General features: G+C 35.9%; 1 protein-coding gene across 1 annotated transcript in view; it reads right to left on the bottom strand.

The window, feature by feature from the left end:
- The window catches only part of LOC138715720 (potassium channel subfamily K member 18-like), a 228,591-nt gene that overhangs the window by 143,302 nt on the left and 62,972 nt on the right, over nt 1-22,317 (bottom strand). Inside the window, exon 3 of the mRNA XM_069848776.1 lies at nt 9,122-9,181. Coding sequence (XP_069704877.1) covers nt 9,122-9,181 — 60 coding nt within the window. The remainder of the gene's footprint in view (nt 1-9,121; nt 9,182-22,317) is intronic.

Genomic DNA, 22,317 nt, shown 5'->3' with positions numbered 1-22,317 from the left:
AAATTTAGCACAGCTGCAGTGGAGATAGAACTGACACTCACGAACGTAATAGTTGTCACTGGATCCAAGCAGATGCTTGAAACTCTGTATATCAACTGAAACATTTAAATGAACGGTTTTACATGACAGCTGCCACCTCACCAGTTATAACAGGACAAATACACTCACTGCAGCACAACCGCCATGTGGTGTTAACTACCTGTCAAGGATTTTCATTCCCCTATTGAGGTTTACTTTAAGACCATATTTGAGTTTTATTTGACTTTATGGTAGATGGATATATGGTGAGATTCCCGTCACGTAAGGTCTGCATGAATCGCGTCCCGTATAATATGATACAAGACATTATTGGCATCGAACAAACATTTATGACCTAGGATATGTTGCTTCTCAGAACTGTGGCTTTCTGCAAAGTCAGAGCTGCTCTTTATTCTACGCGTGGATCACGGAAAGTTTTCTATTTAATATCAAATGTCATTTATTCTATCTATGCAGCTACTGCATTACCCACGAAGCAAGGACAAAAGTATCGGAAGAAGTGGAAACAACTGGCGTAGCACAGGGTAGCGTTATAGGATTCCTATTGTTCTTGGCGTTTATAAATGACCTTTCTAATTGCTTATTACCTCGGGTGAGACTGTTTGTAGGTAACTGTATTGTCTACAGGGAAATAAAATAACTTTCGGACGCAGATATTCTTCTACAGATAGACTTATGAACACTTTCTTTTAATGATGAAGGATGAGTGGAGCGGAGAAAAATTCTCTCCGGCACCGGGACCCGAGCCCGGGTTTTCAGCTTTCCACTAAGCCACACCGGATTCCAATTCCGATGCCGGATTGAATCCTCTCAGTTTAAGATCCACATCTCAGTTTCCGTTTAGTGGCCAACCCTCATACACTGTGTTACAGATGTGTCACAGTAGAGCTGAAAACCTGGGTTCGGTTCCCGGTGCCGGAGAGAATTTTTCTCCGCTCCACCCATCCTTCATCATATGACAACGCAGGATTCTTGCACGGAAATATCATATGTACTTCTGTAAACCACAATAATACTTTCTTTTAATATTTCCATTTATGTACAGTTCTTTAAAAACACTTTTTTTTTGTTTCAATAATTGTAACTTTTTTCTTTTAATAGCTACATGTAATAGATGTGTATTTGCACAATAATATTTTGATGGTGATTTTCACTTCTGACCCAATCAAGCGGGCAATTGGAGTTCTACTGTATATGCGGACTCTCCTTGTGTATAAGAATGGACTCATTCACACATTTGTCGAATATTACGTAAGCATTTCTATGGCAACCGAAGTCTAATTTTCGTTTCACAAAATCATTTCATTTCATCTGTAATCATACATCGAATATAATAATAATAATAATAATAATAATAATAATAATAATAATAATAATAATAATAATAATAATAATAATAATAATAAAGCCGTAAATCCCCAGTGGGGCAAGGCCTCCTGCTTGGGCAGGGGTGACTCAAGTCTTGACCACCAGAAGAGCCGACCTGATGGTCTATGTACATTCCTAGTTCTTTGTCCACAATTCCACTAGCACTGGTTGTTGCTCTCCCTCAAAGTTGGTTGACTGCGTCCTTCCACCGTGTTCTTTGGCGTCCTATTCTGGTCCACAGTCACAGATACTACACTTTAAGTACGTCAAAATTCGAAGTAGGCCTACATAGCACTTCGAATTGTTAAGATAAAAAATATTTATAAATACAAAATACAAACTCTTTTCACTCAAAACAGATCTGCTCCAACCAAGACATGTAATAGTATACGAGTATTACGATACAAGGTTGGGAAGTTCTTTTTACAAAATCGAGGAAAAGTTTGAAAAACGAGAAAAGCGAATTTTTCAGTTTCCGAGATTTTCTAATGCACTTCAGAAACATGTATTGTACAACATTTTTTGCACGATCATATTTTAAAAATTGCAAATAGGCTTACCATATATTTTGCATTGAAAATTTAGAGCAATATTATTCCAAAGCCTTCACAAAACTAAACTGTAATGGTAACTAAGCAACAATAAGTGCACTGTAATGGATCTATTTCAGTATAGATTATGATATGAAGAATGATTTCCCTAGCAACAAGTTTCTGTGTGGGCTTACTATAGGTATCCTACAAGCAAAACTCAGCTCAGACTCCTCGCGCCGCGAATGCTACACCCCTCTTAACCCCCTGCAGTAGGCGAGTTCTTTAATAAGCGGCTACTGGTATAGCTATAACGGCTACAGTTGCGGACATGTGCACTCAAAGAGCAGCTGTAGCAATAACCAATTAAGTGAATATAACATTACGAGATGTCAACATCGTCTCTTTCTAAGTCACAATCGGCATCTATCTTCACTGGAACTGCCCTCATATTTAAATTTTAAATATTTAGATTAAATTAAATTAATATTTAACATAAAACGCTATGTGACTCCCTGACTCTGTAGCAATAAGACGTGTTCAGTTCAGCACAAGATGATAATACATGCGCATGCGCATAATGTCGGTGGTGTGATTGGAGACGGGGAGCATGCTGGGAAAGGGAGCATACGTCATCTGCGCGAGACAGTCACGCCACTGGTTTCTGCGCACTGAGTTTTGTTTGTTGGATTCCTATAACTTCCAATGCCTATCAACAATAGCTGCAAATACAACAAACACGACTGTACAAAAAAACTTATATTTTCAGGATCCACAATAGTAGACGAGAACAAGAAAAATAACTGAAGTCAGGGGTAATGGAACAGCGTAGTTAGTTTGTCCACGGACTGCGGAGGACAGCAATGAAAGTTTATACTGTTATTTTCTAATTAAATTGCCTGGTCGCCTCCAAAACCTTTACAACAGAGGACGAGGGCGATGTTTGTATTTGCTGGACCAACTCATGCAGAACAGACTCTAAATGTACTCCAACCACATTTGTCAATATGACTCAGGTGACGCCGCGGACGCTAACTGTAGGTAATGAACTACCCACAGATGTACAGGATGTTTGCATTAATCTAATACATTTTATGGAGGTTTGTGGAGGTGATCAAAGGAAACAATATGAGAAATGAAATTAATGTCCGGTAACGAGTTGTAGGTGTGATTACAATGTCAGTTATAATTATCACACTGGGAGCAGTAGGAGAAAGTTTGTACCAGTGTTGGGGGAGGAGAACAGTGACGTAATAACACTGAACTAACGGAATTCCTGTCTTAAAAAATTATTTTTTAATACCCATGTTGGATCCGATAAGCTGTATTGAATTATCAAATGTTTTTCATATAAAACCATCATAAACTTATCTGATTTGATATAATAGTGTAATATTTTATTTCATGATAAACGTTTTCAGTTAAAAAAAAACATCATCAGATCATCATTAACCCTTAAAATGAACAGTTTTCACATTATAAACAATGAATGGGATACATACAGGTAAATCATGTTGAAACTGTGAGATCATACCAAGGAATGAATATCATAAAACATTAAATGTATACAAAAGTTTAAATTGTTAAAATATTAGAATCAAGCAGTGGCTTCAATATGAAAATTATGTAGTATGAACAGCACGTGCTTCCTTGCGATTAAATGTAACAGGTATCTTGTAATTGTATTATAATAGATGTCATAATGTCTTGTGGCTTGTAAATGCAGACATTATTATATTATAGTATTCGGCATTCTCTGAGAGTTCGATGCTAAAATTGGAGTAGTTTCAGCTAATATGTATGTATGTATGTATGTATGTATGTATGTATGTATGTATGTATGTATGTATGTATGTATGTATGTATGTATGTATGTATGTATGTATGTATGTATGTATGTATGTATGTATGTATGTATGTATGTATGCATGCATGCATATATGTATGTATGTATGTAACTTATGTATGTGTATGTATGTATGTATGTATGTATGTATGTGTGTATGTATATGTGTATGTATGTATGTATGTATGTATGTATGTATGTATGTATGTATGTATGTATGTATATATGTACCTTTTTTGAGAACCATGTTCCATTATAAATGAGAAGTAATACTGCATGCCTAGGTCTACCTTCAAGCACATTATCGATTTACATTATAATATATTGTTATGTTGCTATTCTAGGTTAAGTATGGATTAGTGTAGTTCATCTACGATGAGTAAGATAATATTGTTACCTCTTAGTCTAACTTATTTTCCTATTCCTAATCTATGAAGTACAAAAATCTATTTACATATTCTAGCATTTAAATATTTACAATATTTACATATTTACTATCTTATATATCCTCTAATATCTAGCTTATTTACAGAAGATAAGTAACTTATTTTCGGCCCTTATCACTTAATTCTGAATTTTAACCTCTTTATCTCCCCAAATAACATGTATGTATGTATGTATGTATGTATGTATGTATGTATGTATGTATGTATGTATGTATGTATGTATGTATGTATGTATGTATGTATGTACGTATGCAAGGACACACCCACTTACGGCCTCTACCTTCGAATATCTGTAGAGAATGCCATTCTCTTCGTACGAAACTTGAAGTGCCGCGCTGGTCATCGTCGAGTTTTATAACGGATATAAATGTCTCGTTGTATCCTGTATTATTAATAGCTGTAGCAAACCGTTTATTACGCGGCCGGTCACGAAGGAGAACCCATAACTTGATCACAATGAAGAGGCAATCTGCTTCAGCTTCAATAAGCCATTCATTCCAAGCTGTTACTTTAACATGTATGACTGCGCCCGAGGCCCGCAAGAAGATACACCGCGCACAATGAAGCGAAGGTTATCTTACATGCGCCCACCCTCTGTTAGCCGGTGGGCTTTCTTAAAGGGAATATTCAGCTGATATGATACAGAGCCGAGAAGCGCGTTCTACATCACCCCGCCGCGCCGCCGCCCGAAGACAGGCACGGCTTCTTCACAAGTCAAAGACTCACGCAAGCCGATGATGTAATCTTGCTTCATTTTAAGAAGTATACGGAAATTATTGTGGCGATCGAAGAAACTTCGTATTCACAAGTCCCGGGTTCAAACCCCGCTCCTGCTAATCTGACTGAGGTTTTTCAAGGTTCACTTCAGTCACAAAGCAAATTCCGGATTGTAAATTTTAAGTTTGTTTCTGCATGGCTCAGAATCGATTCTGAACTGTCTGCTCATGCGCAGTGACTCAATATGCGTTCCAACAAGACTTTGAACTGATTCAGAACCGACTCCCAGCTTCCTGTTCCAACGTGCTTTCAGTGTATTCCGAATCTCACCGGTCCGGTGGCATCAATGACGTCACGTTGCAGCGAAATAAGGAACAAAACTGCTGGAAGGATCGATGGCTGTCATGGCGACTGTACAAGTTGTTGTCTGTGCTACGCTAGCAAAATTTTGCGAAATTTTCGTACTGCCATCTCGTTCAAAGAAAAGATAGCATAAACAATTTATTTCTTGAACCGGTAGTAATAACGGGTCCGTTGACATGTTCGTTCATAAGCCATTAACATACTGTTTTTACGTTGTGCTCATTACAAACAATACAGCAGAACTAAAGCAGAACACACCGCCATGACACAACAGTGCAGGATGTTATTCGTCTGCTAATTCCCGCCCTATACAAGAACCAATCAGATTCACTGATGGCTGCTCATGGAGACTGCCATCACCTCTGCAAGTTGATGGCACCGGTGCGACACCGGTGGAGCATCAATGACGTCATCGGTGGAATTCGGAACACCGTGATGCCATCGGATTGCTCACCGGTGAGATTCGGAATACGCTGTTTGGAACTCGTTCGGAAGGAGAGAAATTTATTGGTTCTCGATTAAGAGCAAGAACTGGGAATTCTGAACTGGGCGCGCGTGCGCAGATAGTTTAGGCCTAATCTGAAGTTAAGATTAAAACGCTTCGAGATTGGGCAGGATAGAATTAAAAAGCAGTCGATCATGAGTAATTTAGAAGGTGACAGTGGCCGGGATCCAACGGAGAGAATTTTTCTCCGTTCCACTGCTCCTTCATCATATGAAATATCATAATTGTACTTCGGTACATCGGAATAATATATGATATGCGAAAAATAATCACTCAGTGATTTAAGACGGCGCTTATTCCGTCGGATCCCGGCCACTTAGTCACTCATAACGAGTGCACCTCTGCACATGTGTGGACATTGTGCCGCTGTCATACATCATGATGCAGTGCATGAGGGTAGATCACTAGAGGGAACCCAAGAGGTGAAACTTAAACTGAGAGGATTGACTCGATCCGACATCGGAATGAGAATCCGGTGTGGCTTAGTGGATAGAGCGTCAGCACGTAGAGCTGAAAACCCGGGTTAAAATCCCGGTGCTGGAGAGAATTTTTCTCCGTTCCACTCATCCTTCATCATACGTAAAATATTGTTTTTCACTACACTCTTGCAAGGATGATATTGCTCACTTCGTGAATGCGGGTCTCCACTTTGGTTGGTAACACATTTATGACTTTCACACTATTTGTAATTGTAATTCAGAATGAAGCTCTCTGTTATAAGTGTAAAATCAATTGAGTGGCTCAGTGCTAGAGTTGCCTAAACCACAAATTTTTAGCCACAGATTTCTGCATAAAATGACTAAATTATCATTTATATATGTTCCGAAGTAGATGTACTAGATACATATTAGATTAGAGTAAATTAGAAATAATCTCCAATTGAGAGTATTATATAGTTTTAAAAAAACGAGGTCTGAGTTTAGACTTCAAAAACTTTTTTGTGTGTAATTGTGGCTTAGGCAACTCTGGCACTGAGTTACTCGATTAAAGATTACTACTATAAGTATCCTACAAGCAAAACTCAGCTCGAACTCCTCTCGCCGCGCATGCTATACCCCTCTTACCCCCCTGCAGTAGGCTTGAGAGCATCCTGGGAACGGGAGCATACGTCATCTGCACGAGACAGTCACACCCGCCGGTTTCTGCTCACTGAGTTTTCCTTGTTGGCTGCCTATACCACAGTCTAGTACAGGGACATCATTTTATTTTTACTTCAATTTTTCTTGTACCTGAGTTTTTGAATGTACTTCACTCCCACCCCTTCTACTAATGAAGTTCTAACTGTCCTTCACACAGATCCAAGGACGCGTATAGTAAACAGCACTGAGTTAGTGAGTATAGTATGTTCCAGAAATATGTTCGCGTTTTCCAGTGACGAAAGAGCTTTCAATATTGAATCATATTTTCGCACAGGTACTGTCGTCCGTTTTCCTACGTCGCATCCCGATTTCCTCCACCTGCTTCTGCTCGCTCCTCTGTAAAAGCTCTTTTCTGAAAACATTAATTTCTGTTAGGAATTGGATGTTTACGTAATATTATACAACTGTTTAAAATAACTTAAATAAAATGGCCTCGTTAAGTAATTAACTGTCACGTGATTTCCCCCCTTTCTACGATCCTGCGGTATAACCACTTGGACGGACAGCAGTAATTTTATCTGTGCGGGTCGGGCAGAAGTGAAGATTGAATTTACAGTACGTAAGGTACTCTTTTATAGAGTAGGTATAGAATTATTTCAACATGAGTTACTAGTAGGAGAAGGAAGAAACTTGCAATTGGAATTAGATGCAATAGTCTATAGTGCGATAATATACACAAAAGAACTGAAGCCTGTATCGAAATGAACGGCCACCATTTTCAAAAATGTGTTTAAATATCCAGATTATGATTATTTTTCAATTTAACTTCATTCTCTATATTGTACGCTAATGTGGTGTAGACAGTATAATATACACTGCATAATGAATACGTTCGCATGGATAACTCAGTTCGTGAGTAAAAACACTTATTGTTAATACAGTACTGTATTTTGATTAAACAAAAACCTAATGAAAATTATCAAACTCAAAATCGCGATATTTCCTACTTTACGTAAATGGATTAACTACTTTTCTTCCCTCCTATACCTAGTAAAGTGGTTTGTTTGTGTTTTATGCCAGTATCATCGAACTCCAGTCGTGGAAGGGGGTATCAAACGGTGTTTCCGGTTCTCTTACGGTATAGCCAGGTTAATATTAAAAATGTTAGTAAAAATAAAATGATGTCCCTGTATATACAGTCACGAAGCTTGAGTTGTGAGGGTACTAGGAACAAAAGACTGTGCAGGTACTATTTCGCATTGTCTGTAATGAGCCGATAGTAGCGATCCTAGTGGTTAGCAACTATCTATGGATGCATATTTACTACGTATTGAGCTTCCTAACTGTATATACTAGACTATGCTACTACCATACTCTATAAAAATCCCCCAATTAACGCTGCACACTCGTAACAACTGAAGTGATTAATATGCTCCAGCAGCTTCTGTCTCACATTAGCCTATGTCCATGAAATCATTCGTGTGCGATTTCATTGACATGGCAGATCTATTGAGTATCGAACCACTGTCCTCTGACAAGACTGCGGCGCTGCGATGGAGTACGACTGAAGTGTAAATTACATGTGGATCTGTCTGACGCGCTGCCACCTAATCCAATTTTAGTTGCATGCAAGTCTTAAAGAGTTAGAGGCAACCTCGCCAATTACCTCGTTAGACGCCAGCGAGAGAGCCAATTTCGTTTGAGCGAGCGGCGGGTCTTGTTAATACACGAGTGTAATCAAATACATTTTTCACTGCTCATTAAAATCTTTTCTGTGAGATAGATCTTTAAGAGAACATGCTATACTGTACGGTTCACTTGATGGAGCGAGGGCTGGGTGGAGCAAAGCATTCTTCTCATCTTCTTGCCGTTAGTATCAAGATCTAATTCGGAATAACTAATAGGGAGATGAATAAATCTGACTTAGGGTAATGACATTTTAAGATCAGAACTAATCAGTCATCCTCATGTTGCGCTTTTTAGAAACATCAAATAGGCCTATATGAGCCATTTTATCAGAAAGTAATGCACTGATTTGGTTGCAGTCGATTGTGTATACCAGACCTGCAGAACTGTAGCTCCTCAGAGCGACTGCCTTCTTACCCCTTCTACCCCACCCACCTTTTCTACCAGCGTGGTCATGGCGTTCTAGTTGCGTCAGCGCTGTAGTTATATTTTATAAAAATAACTGTAAAATTTATGAAATAACTTAAATTATTTATATTTACCAGTAGTCTTCAAAATCACCCAGTCCCATTTATTGTGCTGCCTGACAGTTTGGACCTCACCTAGAACAAAAAAAAGTAACGTGAGTTAGACATAACAACCCATGTATATTATAAACGATTATTTACATTTAAATATTTACTGCGGTATTTTGTTAGATATTTTTGCTTATTCACTTTGTAAACTTCGGACTTTAAGCGAAATGGAACATTCTGAAATTATACTGACGTTGATATAGATTACATTTTTTACTTCATTTTCGTACTTGATAAGGTTTTAATTTGACTATTATTTATTCGTTCCGCTTCTACAGTCGAGTAAAGTATATGTATTTTTAGTGTAATATGTAACCAGAAATTTTGATAACGTTCAATTTTTATGCTAAAAATAATTTTTGTGCTGAAGCACTGTAGAGCTGTTGGCCAGGTTCTGCGTGATATGGGAGCATATTGCTGAACTTTGCAATAACAAGGAAAACGGAAACAAGGAGCCAAAATGTGGGGTTGGGGTGATGGAATCTGAGTGAAGGGAGAGTTTAGAATTATTCAGAGGGCTCAAACTTGTGTGGGAGTTCGCCATGTTTAATACCGTTGGGGTTTGAATACTTCCAAGTCTTCTGGAGCCTACGCAGGCTTTCTGGAGAGATATAAGACTGCTTGCTGAATCTCAGAAAAGTTGAGCCGTTCCTGATTTATTGTTTATGATCAAATTCAGTATGTTTAATTATACTTAAAGAAAATAAAAGAAATTCAAAGTAATCTGCGAAAAATTATTATTTTTAATAACTTTCTTTGTAGGAAACGGCTTCCAGATATGGAGGGTAGCTGCTAATATATTGAATAAGCAGTTGCAGACAGCCGATAAGGGATGGTCCTCCAGCTTGGAGGTTGGGCGAAGGACTAAGAATCCATCATCGTAAAAAACAGCGTGTTACGAAGGTCCAAAACTATAGTAACTTTCGAGAAATATCACTTTTGTTGACATCGTACAAAATTTTGTCCAATATTCTTTTCAGAAGATTAATTCCATATGTAGATGAAATTATTGGGGGCCATCAGTGTGGCTTTAGGCGTAATTTATTTATTTATTACTTTGCTAATAATTATAACATAACATATAATATATACAAAAAAAAACTTTAGCTTGACCTGAAAGAGGAGAACTCGTGCTCAGGGGCGGATTCCTGAATTGAAATTGAAAATAGATCGACTATTGATAAGATTTTTTTGCATTCGACAGATATTGAAGAAAAAATGGGAGTATAAGTGTACAGCACATCAATTATTCATAGATTTAAAGAAGGCACATGACTCGGTTAAGAGAGAAGTTTTATATACTATCCTTATTTAATTTTGTATTCCCAAGAAACTAGTTTGATTAATTAAAATGTGTCTCAGTGAAACGTACAGCAGAGTTCGTATAGGCCGGCTTCTGTTGATGCTTTTCCAATTCACTGAGGGCTAAAGCAAGGAGATGCACTATCACCTTTACTTTTTAACTTTGATCTAAAATATACCATTAGGAAAGTACAGGATAACAGAGAGGGTTTGGAATTGAACGGGTTACGTCAGCTGCTTTTTTGGTTTGCACCTGGTCAGTCACCATAATAATACTTTTCTCTTGAATTATTTATTATAAACTTCTTCACATATAATTTTAAATAAATATAACTGCAGGAAAGAAGTTAAAAATGTAAACTATGCAAAAAAAGAATATAAACACAGAAAAATATCGAAATATAATAAAGTAGGAGGGTATAAATACAACAATAAAATTAGGCCAAGAATAAAGACATGTGAAAAAGTACAGAAACATTCTTTCATCATAATATGTAATAAAAAACACATCATTATCTATTAAGTATGTGCCAATTAGCCTAAACTCAGTGAACGATAAATTCCGTAAATACGAAGTTAATAGAAACATGTTTATAACTAAATACAAAAAAAAAATAATAATAATAAATAAACCTTGAAAACTAACAGAGTGAGTATGGTTCTGACATATAGCAGGTATTCGAAGTCTTCAAGAAAATTGGAAAATTTCTGGTGTGATCACAAATTAGGTGTATACAATGAACCTCCACCTTGAAAATCAACTGAGTAACTTTATTGATACATATAGTATGCGAGATCCTATAACGTAGCTGGAACAGCATTTCTGCTAGATCACAAACCATAAATAAGACTACAGAAATGTGGTTTATAAAATATTTAATATCCAGAAGAATTATCAGTCACTTTGTCATCATTAACCGTAAAAATTTCCAAAGACTGCAGCCATTTTATTTTAATTTGTCTCCTTTTTATTGCCAATACGCACCTAGTTTATAATACCTAAACAATGAAGGTTTGGTACAACCGCGAACATAATTTCATCGAAACATACTTATGTTATAACATTAATTTACATTGAAAATCGACACTGAACACAAACACATGCTTTTGTATTGTGTGCCTCCGCTTGACAGTTATTTACAGTGTTGCCGACGCAAGACTCCGGCTTTCTATGTAAGCTTAGATGGCTCTGGCATATGTGTTAGAAACGTAATAGATTAGGTTAGTGTCCTTCCTAGAAGAATGAGACAGATACGTGAAAAAATGTAGGAGTTGACAACGATTTGTGATTGATTACAATTATAACGACATTTTATTTTAAAACCAGCATGAAGAAATGTCATAGCTTTCGAAGGTATGATGATGAATGATGACGATAATGATAATAATGATAATGATGATAATAACAATAATAATAATAATAATAATAATAATAATAAATATGTCGTTACTTCAATCTAAACTGTACTGCAATTTATGCATCGAGATTCTAGAATGACTGCAGACATAAATATTGCAACCTGTTGCCATAAAAATGACAGTAAACAGAATTTCAATTTATAAATACACATAATACAATTACAATTAATTACAAGTGTTGGTACCATTCACAACCAAACAAAATTAGCGCTCTTAGCACCTCTTTCAACCTCTTTCCTATGCTTGCCCTTTTCGGTGGTGATCAATTCCATAAAAATGCAACATTTTTCTGTTAGATTGGTTGCGCCATCCTTCCTTGGAGTAGCCCCTGTGTTACGACCAGGCAACTTGAATCCAGATGCACAAATTCTTGTTAAATCAGCATCAGAGTCCATGCCATCAGAATATGAAAGGAAGCATTGGTACCGAGTAAAACCAGATCAAGTGCACTTCAACATAAACCTAACCAAAGCAATTCCACAGACGTCAATACACTGATTTTTAATTGGCTATCTTGAGGCTTTCAGTGTAAATCTCTTTTCAGAACTTAAGAATTGATTTTGTAGGCTTTATGAAACATGTTCGCATTTCAGCTGCAAATCTAGAAAATAAGTGAACATCCGGAACAAGGATGTAACCAACAAAACAGTAATTCATGTTTCAGGAAGAAGGAAAATAATTTCATGGACATATCTTATTAGGCCTATATTTTATTATCACCACCATTTGAATAAACAAAAATATAAGTTTATTCAGCCATTGAATGCAATAATTTATTGTTGTAAATAAATGCTTTAAAATTACTTTTTCCACCTACAAGGATTTTCTGTTACATCCTTTTTCCGGGGAGGTCTTCAATTATAAAACTTTATAAGGGTTATTTTTGTAGAAATTCTAGGAATTTATTTTACAATTCAACAAACAAACGAATACCGTATATAGAAGCATTTTTTTTTAGAGATTATTAATTTAGATATTAACTTAACAAACACTATCGGCATAATTTATAGGTTTCAAAATGTCATTGAACTAAACTGTGCTTCTCCTTGCTCTGTTATATATATATATATATATATATATATATATATATATATATATATATACACATATAACAGAGCAAGGAGAAGCACACACACAGATATATATATATATATATATATATATATAAAAGAAGGCGGAGAGTGAGGAAAATGTATATATAGTACATCCAATGTTAGTTTCAAGAGAATGAAAGGATTGTATATATATATATATATATATATATATATATATATATACAAAATGATTCCCTCACATTTTTCCCCAAAAAAAATTCCACATATACTCTTCCGATTTGGCAATTTTTAGAAGGTTGTTTTACGACGCTTTATCAACATCTTAGGTTATTTAGGTCTGTTTGAGATGAAGGTGATAATGCCGGTGAAATGAGTTCGGGGTCCAGCACCGAAAGTTACCCAGCATTTGCTCATGAGGGAAAACCCCGGAAAAACCCTCAACCAGGTAAATTGCCCCGACCGGGAATCGAACCCGGGCCACCAGACGCGCTAACCGTTAATCCACAGGAGTGGACTCCGGCTTGGCAATGTTCATTCACAATATAAGAATAATTTTTACATTTTTTACCCTAAAATAATTTATATGTATTACTATGAGAACTATAACCTATAAACCTGTTATAATTGTTTCTATTACATATAATATGCATTTTTGTGGTTTTCTTATTGTAATCATTGTAATTGTAATAAATATATATTTTAAATTATTCTTTATCTGAGGAACTGTGCGGATAATAATAAACTTTTTAATTACTTTTGCATATCAAAATCATCATTTTTCGAAATTTTGAGCTACATAAAAGAAGATATAAGTGTGTTGACACGAAGAGGAGAAGATGTTCTCCATCAGAGATGTTTTCCTTTTTGCCCGTCTTTCTCATCATTTTAATAAAGTTTTCGCTCGACATTATCACACCAGCCAAGAGGCACTATCAATTTTGTGGTTACGTGAGGAGAGTGGTAGGGATGAGCGCGCAGTTGTGGTGGCGCCAATAATGACGTAGCTTAATAGTCTGGATAACATAAAACAATGCCCCGACTAGTAGTGACGCCACGAAATGTTGCTCGACTTGTTGCTGGGGCCGTCAATCAGCAAGCCATCTATTTTCGGTAGCGCCACCAGTTACCCTAGCCTAATAGCTCTTATTAGCGTCAATGTCCCATGATGCGCTGAGCCACCGGTAGATCATCTTGGTTGCGCCACCAGTGGCCTAGTCTAATAGAGGCGTAAATGTAAATACTTCATTCTGTGTCCAACTTTTACACAATTTAAATTTTCATCTTTCATTCACTTCTATCTTCCCAGTCGTCATCCTGAAATACTTTTGCTTCCATCATACCATAACACATTTTCAGGTATATTTTATTAAGTCTTCTTCTTTTCTTCCAAGTTGGGACCCATTCTAAACTCCTCCTTTATAGCCTACTTGCATCTATCTTTTCACATTTACATAACTGACTGTAAGACTAGAATGTGTCTAATGAATAGAATGAAATAAGCACTGAATAATAGTCAATCCTCCACTAAATAACAGTAACAATAATAATAATAATAATTGCATTTATGGCTTCTAAGGAACCCGGAGTTTCATATAAGACTGCCATTGGTCCCTATCCTGAGCAAGATTAATCCAGTCTCTACCATCACATCCCACCTCCCTCAAATCCATTTTAATATTATCCTCCCATCTACATCTCGGCTTCCCCAAAGGTATTTCTCTCTCCGGCCTCCCAACTAACACTCTATATGAATTCTGGATTCTCCCATACGTGCTACATGCCCTGCCATCTCAAACATCTAGATTTAATGTTCCTAATTATATCAGGTGAAGAATAAAATGCATGCAGTTCTGCGTTATGTAACTTTCTCCATTCTCCTGTAATTTCATCCCTCTTAGTCCCAAATATTTTCCTAAACAACTTATTCTCAAACACACTTAACCTCTGTTCCTCTCTCAAAGTGAGAGTCCAAGTTTCACACCCGTAGAGAACAACCGGTAATATAACTGTTTTATAAATTCTGTCAGCCTTTTTGAGAGCAGACTGAATGATAAAAGTTTCTCAACCGAATAACAGGCATTTTTCATATTTATTATGTGCTGAGTTTCTTTCCGAGTGTCATTTGTATTTGTTACTGTTGCTCCAAGATATTTGAATTTTTCTACTCTTCAAAGGATAAATTTCCAATTTTTATTTTTACACTAGCCGTACCCGTGCGCTTCGCTGCACCCGTTAGAAATAAATATAAAGTAATTACATAATTAAAATAGGACGTTTGATTCAGGAAACAATCGTGTTTGATAGAAAGATAAATCGTTTAATATGTTACTTAATTTAAATTGCATCCAAATAATTAAAATGCGATCATTTTGGTCCAGAGACACTCATTTGGTGCAATGACAATTCCTTTAACCTGTTTCTTAATTTTTATTACATGCAGCCATAGTTTAATGAAGACTGACATCATTTAGATTTAATGTATATATTTTATTTTACTTGTTATAGGTTTCCATTGAATTATGGTAATAACTTAATTTTAACCCTTGTTTTCTACGTATTCAGTAAATGGCGCTTGGCCTACTATGGTTGTGAACCCTTCAAATAACTCATATTATATTATATTATATCAGAAATTATTGTAATAACATTGTAGCGTTATGTCCATCTAGAGAAACTACACTTTCCAATGGTGAAATAATAATTAATTATACAAATCGGTTAATTTAGCTTCCGGTATTACTTCATACAAACACAGAAACATTCTCTGTAGGCTATCTTTCATAGCTTTCGATTGTTGCTGTCCAAGGCCCCTTATAGACGAAGTCATTTGTTTTTTAATTCATTACACGGCCTTAGATGGCTGTTATTTTAATTTTAAAACTCATTTATCTCATTAAATATCAGTCCTATCAAAATTTTTCAAGGAATAAACCTTATCGAAAATTATTTTTAAAGAAACTTTTGTTATGTAACGTTTTTCACAAAAATCAATAATAAGCGAGATATTTCGATTTATTTAATTCAGGCCCCCTTATAACCCCCCTTTTAAATAATGTATTTTGAATGATGCCATATAGCCTAAAATCTAAGTTACAACGAACTTAATTTATATTCCAATATTCATCGAAATCCGTTCAGCCATTATCGCGTGAAAAGGTAACAAACATACAGATAGACAGACAGACAGACATACATACATACAAACAAAAATTAAAAAAAAAAAGCGATTTTCGGTTTCAGGGTAGTTAATTATATAATGTTAGGACCAATTATTTTTGGAAAATCGAAAATTACCAGAAAAATTTCGGCTACAGATTTATTATTAGTATAGATTTCGTACAATATTCTGGTCACGAGACATAATCATATACTTTTCCTTTTCGGGATTTACTTCCAAACGTATCTCTTTACTTGCTTCAAGTAAAATTTCCCGTGTTTTCTCTAGTAGTTTGTATACTTTCTCCTAACACAGTCACGTCATCCGCATAGACAAGGAGCTGATGTAACCCGTTCAATTCCAAACCCTCTCTGTTATCCCGGCCTTCACTAATGGCATATTTTAGAGCGAAGTTAAAAAATAAAGGTGATAGTGCATCTCCTTGCTTTAGCCCGCAGTGAATTGGAAAAGCATCCGACAGAAGCTGGCCTATACGGACTTTGCTGTACGTTTGACTGAGACACATTTAAATTAATAGAACTAGTTTGTTGGGAATACCAAATCCAATAAGAATATAATATGAAACTTCTCTCTTAACCGAGTCATATGCCTTTCTAAAATCTATGAATAAGTGATGTATTGTACCCTTATACGCCCATTATTTTTTCCTATATCTGTCGAGTACAAGAAATCTGATCAATAGTCGATCTATTACACCTAAAACCATAATAATAATAATAATAATAATAATAATAATAATAATAATAATAATAATAATAATAATATATTATCGCGAAAAATTGATACTTTATTAAAAGATGGGTATGATTTTTACATTTTTTACACCAAAATAAATTGTATTAATATGACAACTATATCCTATTCATCTGCTTCTTTTCATGGTAGATGGGTAATGAATACATAATACACTAGAGAGAAATTTATCATCTCAAGAAAACATACTCTGCATATTTTTTCCCACACAAAATTCCACGTACACTCTTCCGGTTTAGTGATGTTCATTCAAAGACAATGCCACTGAACAGGCTGTTGGCAGGTGACGTCCTGTGGTTTCGACACTACAAATCAAACGTCACAGCGGCAACATATTTAAAAACTTGGCTCTGCACTGTGACGATGTATTTCGTCATGTTCGTGTCACGCAATTCTTGACTTCACTAGCAGCTACGAGATGGAAACAGTTGCAAATGACTTGAGTACCGTGTCGTCTGCAGGGAACTGTTTCGTGAACGACAAGCTCTACTTTTAACACTGCATATCAATCACGTCTTATTTCTGACGGGAAACCAATTGAATTGTCATCTACATCCGAACGCGAAAAGTCAATTCTCCTTGAATGTTGCCCCGGTTTTATTTCGGATTGTTTAACTTTACTCCCCCGCTCTGATAGAACAATGGGCGCTCATTCGTGAAGACTTGACTTCAAACGAACTTTACACCTTAACCCAAATGTTTCTGAATTCAAATACTGTTAACCGTACTAAGTGCATTATTATTGCAGAACAATGGCCTTCCTGCATATCTAAATGTGGAATATAACTCCTTATGCTACGACTATGACTTAACCTGATAACGTCCTCTGTGAGAAACCTTCCACAATATAAACCAGCGGTCGCCCTCTGTAGAGACCAATATTGATTTCGCTCTAAGCTAGTTTTTATGGTCCCACTACCGTTCGCAGATCATTCCACCATTTATCAACCTGAACAAGAATAATGCATGATTTAAAATTTAAAACGTTCGGTGTGTTTTGAAAAGCGGAATTTCAATATACCACTAAAACGTATACGTATGCGTACAACAATAATGATAATAATAATAATAATAATAATAATAATAATAATAATAATAATAATAATAATAATATTTAATGTAAAAGTATGGTGTAGTATGGTCTAAAGCATAAAACGTGTATGTTACGGGAAATTGAGTTTAAATTGTTTTTGACATTTTTGAAATGGGCCACGATCATACAGACATTAGGAAAACTTTATTAAACCAACTTATAAGTGGAATTGTACAAATTCCTTTGACAAGAAGAAAGTACACATAGTAATGGTGTTTTAAGTGGGGGAGAAAGTCCATAAAATGTTCACATTTTTCTTCAAGTCTCCCCTTAATTCCATGGATGCAATCTAGTTGCTGAGTACGATACCCGATGCTACATTCACATGTGATTACAAAATTCTAGTGTCGTCCTTCGACTCTGGTTTAAGTTTCATGTACGTAAATATTTGGTAAGAATTATTTTTTCTTGAAGCACAAACATTTTATTTTATTGTTATATTAAGTATAAAAAGAAGGTATTGTGATGCTTCAGAATATTGATTTCAATATTTTCACGAAAATTAAACTTATCAGTACCAAAACGCTCCCATATCCGTCTTAGACTTGTTACACTATCCACCTGCAATCCATATCAACGTGTGGATCAATATGAAGATCTAAAATTAATCTTTTATCGATAAATTGAACATCTATATTGTTCAAACTTTTGTACGAAATTGACTGCTGGATAGATGGGTGGGTAAGTGGATGGACAGATGAATGGGTGGGTGGATGGATATATGAATGGGTATGTGGGTAGATGGACAGATGGGTGGGTAGGTGGGTATATGGGTGGATAGATGGATAGGTAGATGGGTGGAAGTTTGGATGATTGGATGGATAGATGAGAGGATGGATGTATATGTAGGTGGGTGGATAGATAGATGGGTGGGTAGATGAGGAATGAATCGATGAATGGGTGGGTAGGTGAGTGGATGGATGTATGGATGGAAGGATGGATGGAAGGGAAGGCTTGGAGCAAAGCGATATGCCGTTATGTCACTGATACGAACTTATTGTGATATCTTCAAAATTTTATTTTGTCGAGAAATATTCGCTAAATATTATCTGAAACTCCCTCGTTCTGGGGGTAGGGTTCATTAATCAGCTGTGTATGTACGACACAGGTCTTACTTTTGCTTAACTTCTGAAAGATTTTATCGCTTAAAAATCCATCACAGAGAACGACATGAATGGATGAGTGAGCAGGTGTATGCACAGTTCGATGGGTGTCTGGGTAAAGAGAGGGTGAATGAATCATTTGACGGATGGATGATACTAACCGTGGAATCAACAGAGATTCCCCTGTAGTCTGCAACACGCAATACTCTTGAGTTATGGGCGATGCGACACGGAGACGATGGAATAACCGCACGGCAGACAGACAAGCGCTTGAGGCTCGGATTTACTGTCCCATAACCCGAGACTCCAGCTTTGTGGCCTTGTTCCCAAACTTCTCCGACGAGAATAATTCCTAACATTGGTTAGGGCGAGCATCTATAAAACTTTGTCGTAAGAAGCGAAATGAGATGTTTATGCAACGCTGTTTCCTCTCCGGATTAAGACGACATCCGTCTCCTCCAGCTTGCCGGTGCCTCGTAATCGCCTATTTTATTGTCAATAAATGTTGAAGTTTGCGCAGGTACCATAATATTTCGTATAGAATTTTTACTTTCTTTTATTAAGAATTTTGACGCCCGTGTATTTACGACCACAGCAACAATGCAAGTGAAATCTTGGTATTAAAATAGCTCAGTCAAGTGCTCACGCGATGAGATGGCTCAAAATACCACGTTTTTTTTATTTTGGAAGATAATTTGGCTATGTTATCTTGGAGAAGGAGAGAATTTAAACATGTATAAGTAACGTATTTTTCACTTATTTTAATAATAATAATAATAATAATAATAATAATAATAATAATAATAATAATACTTACTTACAAATGGCTTTTAGAGAACTCGGAGGTTCGTTGCCTCCCTCATATAAGTCCACCATCAGTCCCTATCCTGAGCAAGATTAATCCAGTCTCTACCATCATATCTTACCTCCCTCAAATCCACTTTTATATTATCCTCTACGTCTTGACCTCTCCAAAGGTCTTTTCCCTGTGGCCTCCCAACTAACAATCTATAGGCCTATGCATTTCTGGGCACATATGCCCATATGTGCTATATGACCTACTCATCTCAAACGTCTGGATTTAATGTCCCTAATTGTATTACGTGAAGAATACAATGCTAGCAGTTCTGCGCTGTGTAACTTTCTGCATTATCCAGTAATTTCATCCCTCTTAGCCCGAAATATTATCATACGCACCTTATTCTCAAACGCTCTTAACCTCTGTTCCTCTCTCAAAGTGAGAGTCCAAGTTTCACAACCATACAGAACAACCGGTAATATAACTGTTTTATAAATAAAATTATAACTAAGCTTTTTTGAGACCAGACTGGATGACAAAAGCTTCTGGACAAAATAATAACAGGCATTTCCCATATTTATTCTGCGTTTAATTTCCTCCCGAATGTAGTAGTAATAATAATAATAATAATAATAATAATAATAATAATAATAATAATAATAATAACAATAATAATAATTCATAATTAATAATAATAACAATAATTTATTCTGGTAGTGTTAAGGTCATCAGGCCTTCTCTTCCGCACTAGCAGAAACATGTACACATACAAAATTTTTGGATAGTAGCGAAGAAACTAACGACTGTAATAACGTTAAATTACCCAAAACAAGAATGTTTAAATTTATAACACAAAACATTAAAAAAAGAAAACAAACACAATAAAAATGTTAAACTTGTATACTATTAAACAAAGTTTAAGATCCATATTAATATGATTTATTATTAATCTAAATAACTAACTTTACAAAATCTTAGCTCAGTTTTGACTTACGGTTGTGAAGCATGGACAATTACTAGTAGGAAAAGAGATGGGACCCGAATAACCGCGGCTGAGATGCTATTTACGAGGAGAACGGCAGGATACACTAAATGGAACTACAAGAGGAATGAAGACGTCCTCAATGAACTCCAGATCGAACCAGTATTAGAATATACAGGAACACAGAGAGAAAAATGGATAAACCATGTCAACAGGATGAATAACAGTAGAACCCCAAAAATGATACTCCGTTACTGACCGTCAGGGAAAAGATCAATAGGACATTCAGCAAAAAGATGGATCGAGTGCGTAACAGGCCACATGGCCTAATACATGTTTGGAAGAAGACGATGATAATTAAACGAGAAAGAGCAACTAATGCAAACAAGAAATACAATTATTGTCTTCCTCAGAGTTACATGACTGTTCTGTTCCTTCTCATATCTACAATGGACAGTTTTCGTGATATACTGGGACATTGTTTGGCTGTAAATGGTTCTCATTTTGAGTATCTGTGATAAAATTTGGTTATTCCTAGTGTTTTGTTTAGTTTTATGGCCTACTCAACTTTATTTTACATACTTATTTGTCTCAAATTTGAAGTCCACGAAACAAGTTTAATAAATAGTTAAGAGGCAAGAAGAGGGAGAATAGGTGAAGTTTCTACGCATTCATACGTAAATTTTGAAGTCCACGAAACAAGTTTAATAAATAGTTAAGAGGCAAGAAGAGGGAGAATAGGTGAAGTTTCTACGCATTCATACGTAAAATTTAATGGAGATTCGGAATATGTAAATTTTAATATAGAATGCCACTTAAAAATATAGTTTACTGTCACACCCTGTATGTCTGAAAATCTATTTTCGAACACTGGCATAATATTGTATGGTTTATCTCGAACAGTTTCCGTATAAACTTTTTTTGTCAAATTGAAATTTAAGAATACTGTACCTTTGATCACGAATCGGATTGTACAACAACGCACAGGTAAACAAAACTCAAGCGCCACCTCACTCCATCTGTACTTCGTTGAACGGTAACTTCACTTCATTCTTAAGTTGTCTCGGATCCTAAGCCTGGTCACAGATAATGCAGAAGAATATATGACTGTTTATTTTCTGTCTTCTATTCACCTAAAATAAAAACTTTTGTCACAGCGGAAGAAACGCTACGAACTTTTGCATTAACCCGATATTAAACCCTCAAAATGTATAATTGAGAGCATGGGTAGACTAACGAAAATAAGGGTTTGAGAGAATCGAAGCCAAAGTTCTATAAATATAGTATTCAACCATATAGTTTCTAAAATTTTGACTACGATTTCTTCAAAATCTTACTTTCTTACTTAAGTCATCAGTACACCCATGTCTTCAATTTTGACTGAAGTTGTCATTTAAAGGTTCTAAAACTTCTTACTCTAACTAACTCAACTCTAATAACTGTTCTTTATCATATAGGCTCTTGTTTTTGTAATCTGTG

The sequence above is a fragment of the Periplaneta americana genome, chromosome 15, assembly GCF_040183065.1.
Source record: "Periplaneta americana isolate PAMFEO1 chromosome 15, P.americana_PAMFEO1_priV1, whole genome shotgun sequence".
In the NCBI taxonomy this organism is placed as follows: Eukaryota; Metazoa; Arthropoda; class Insecta; order Blattodea; family Blattidae; genus Periplaneta; species Periplaneta americana.
This window is presented reverse-complemented; position numbering and strand designations above follow the sequence as displayed.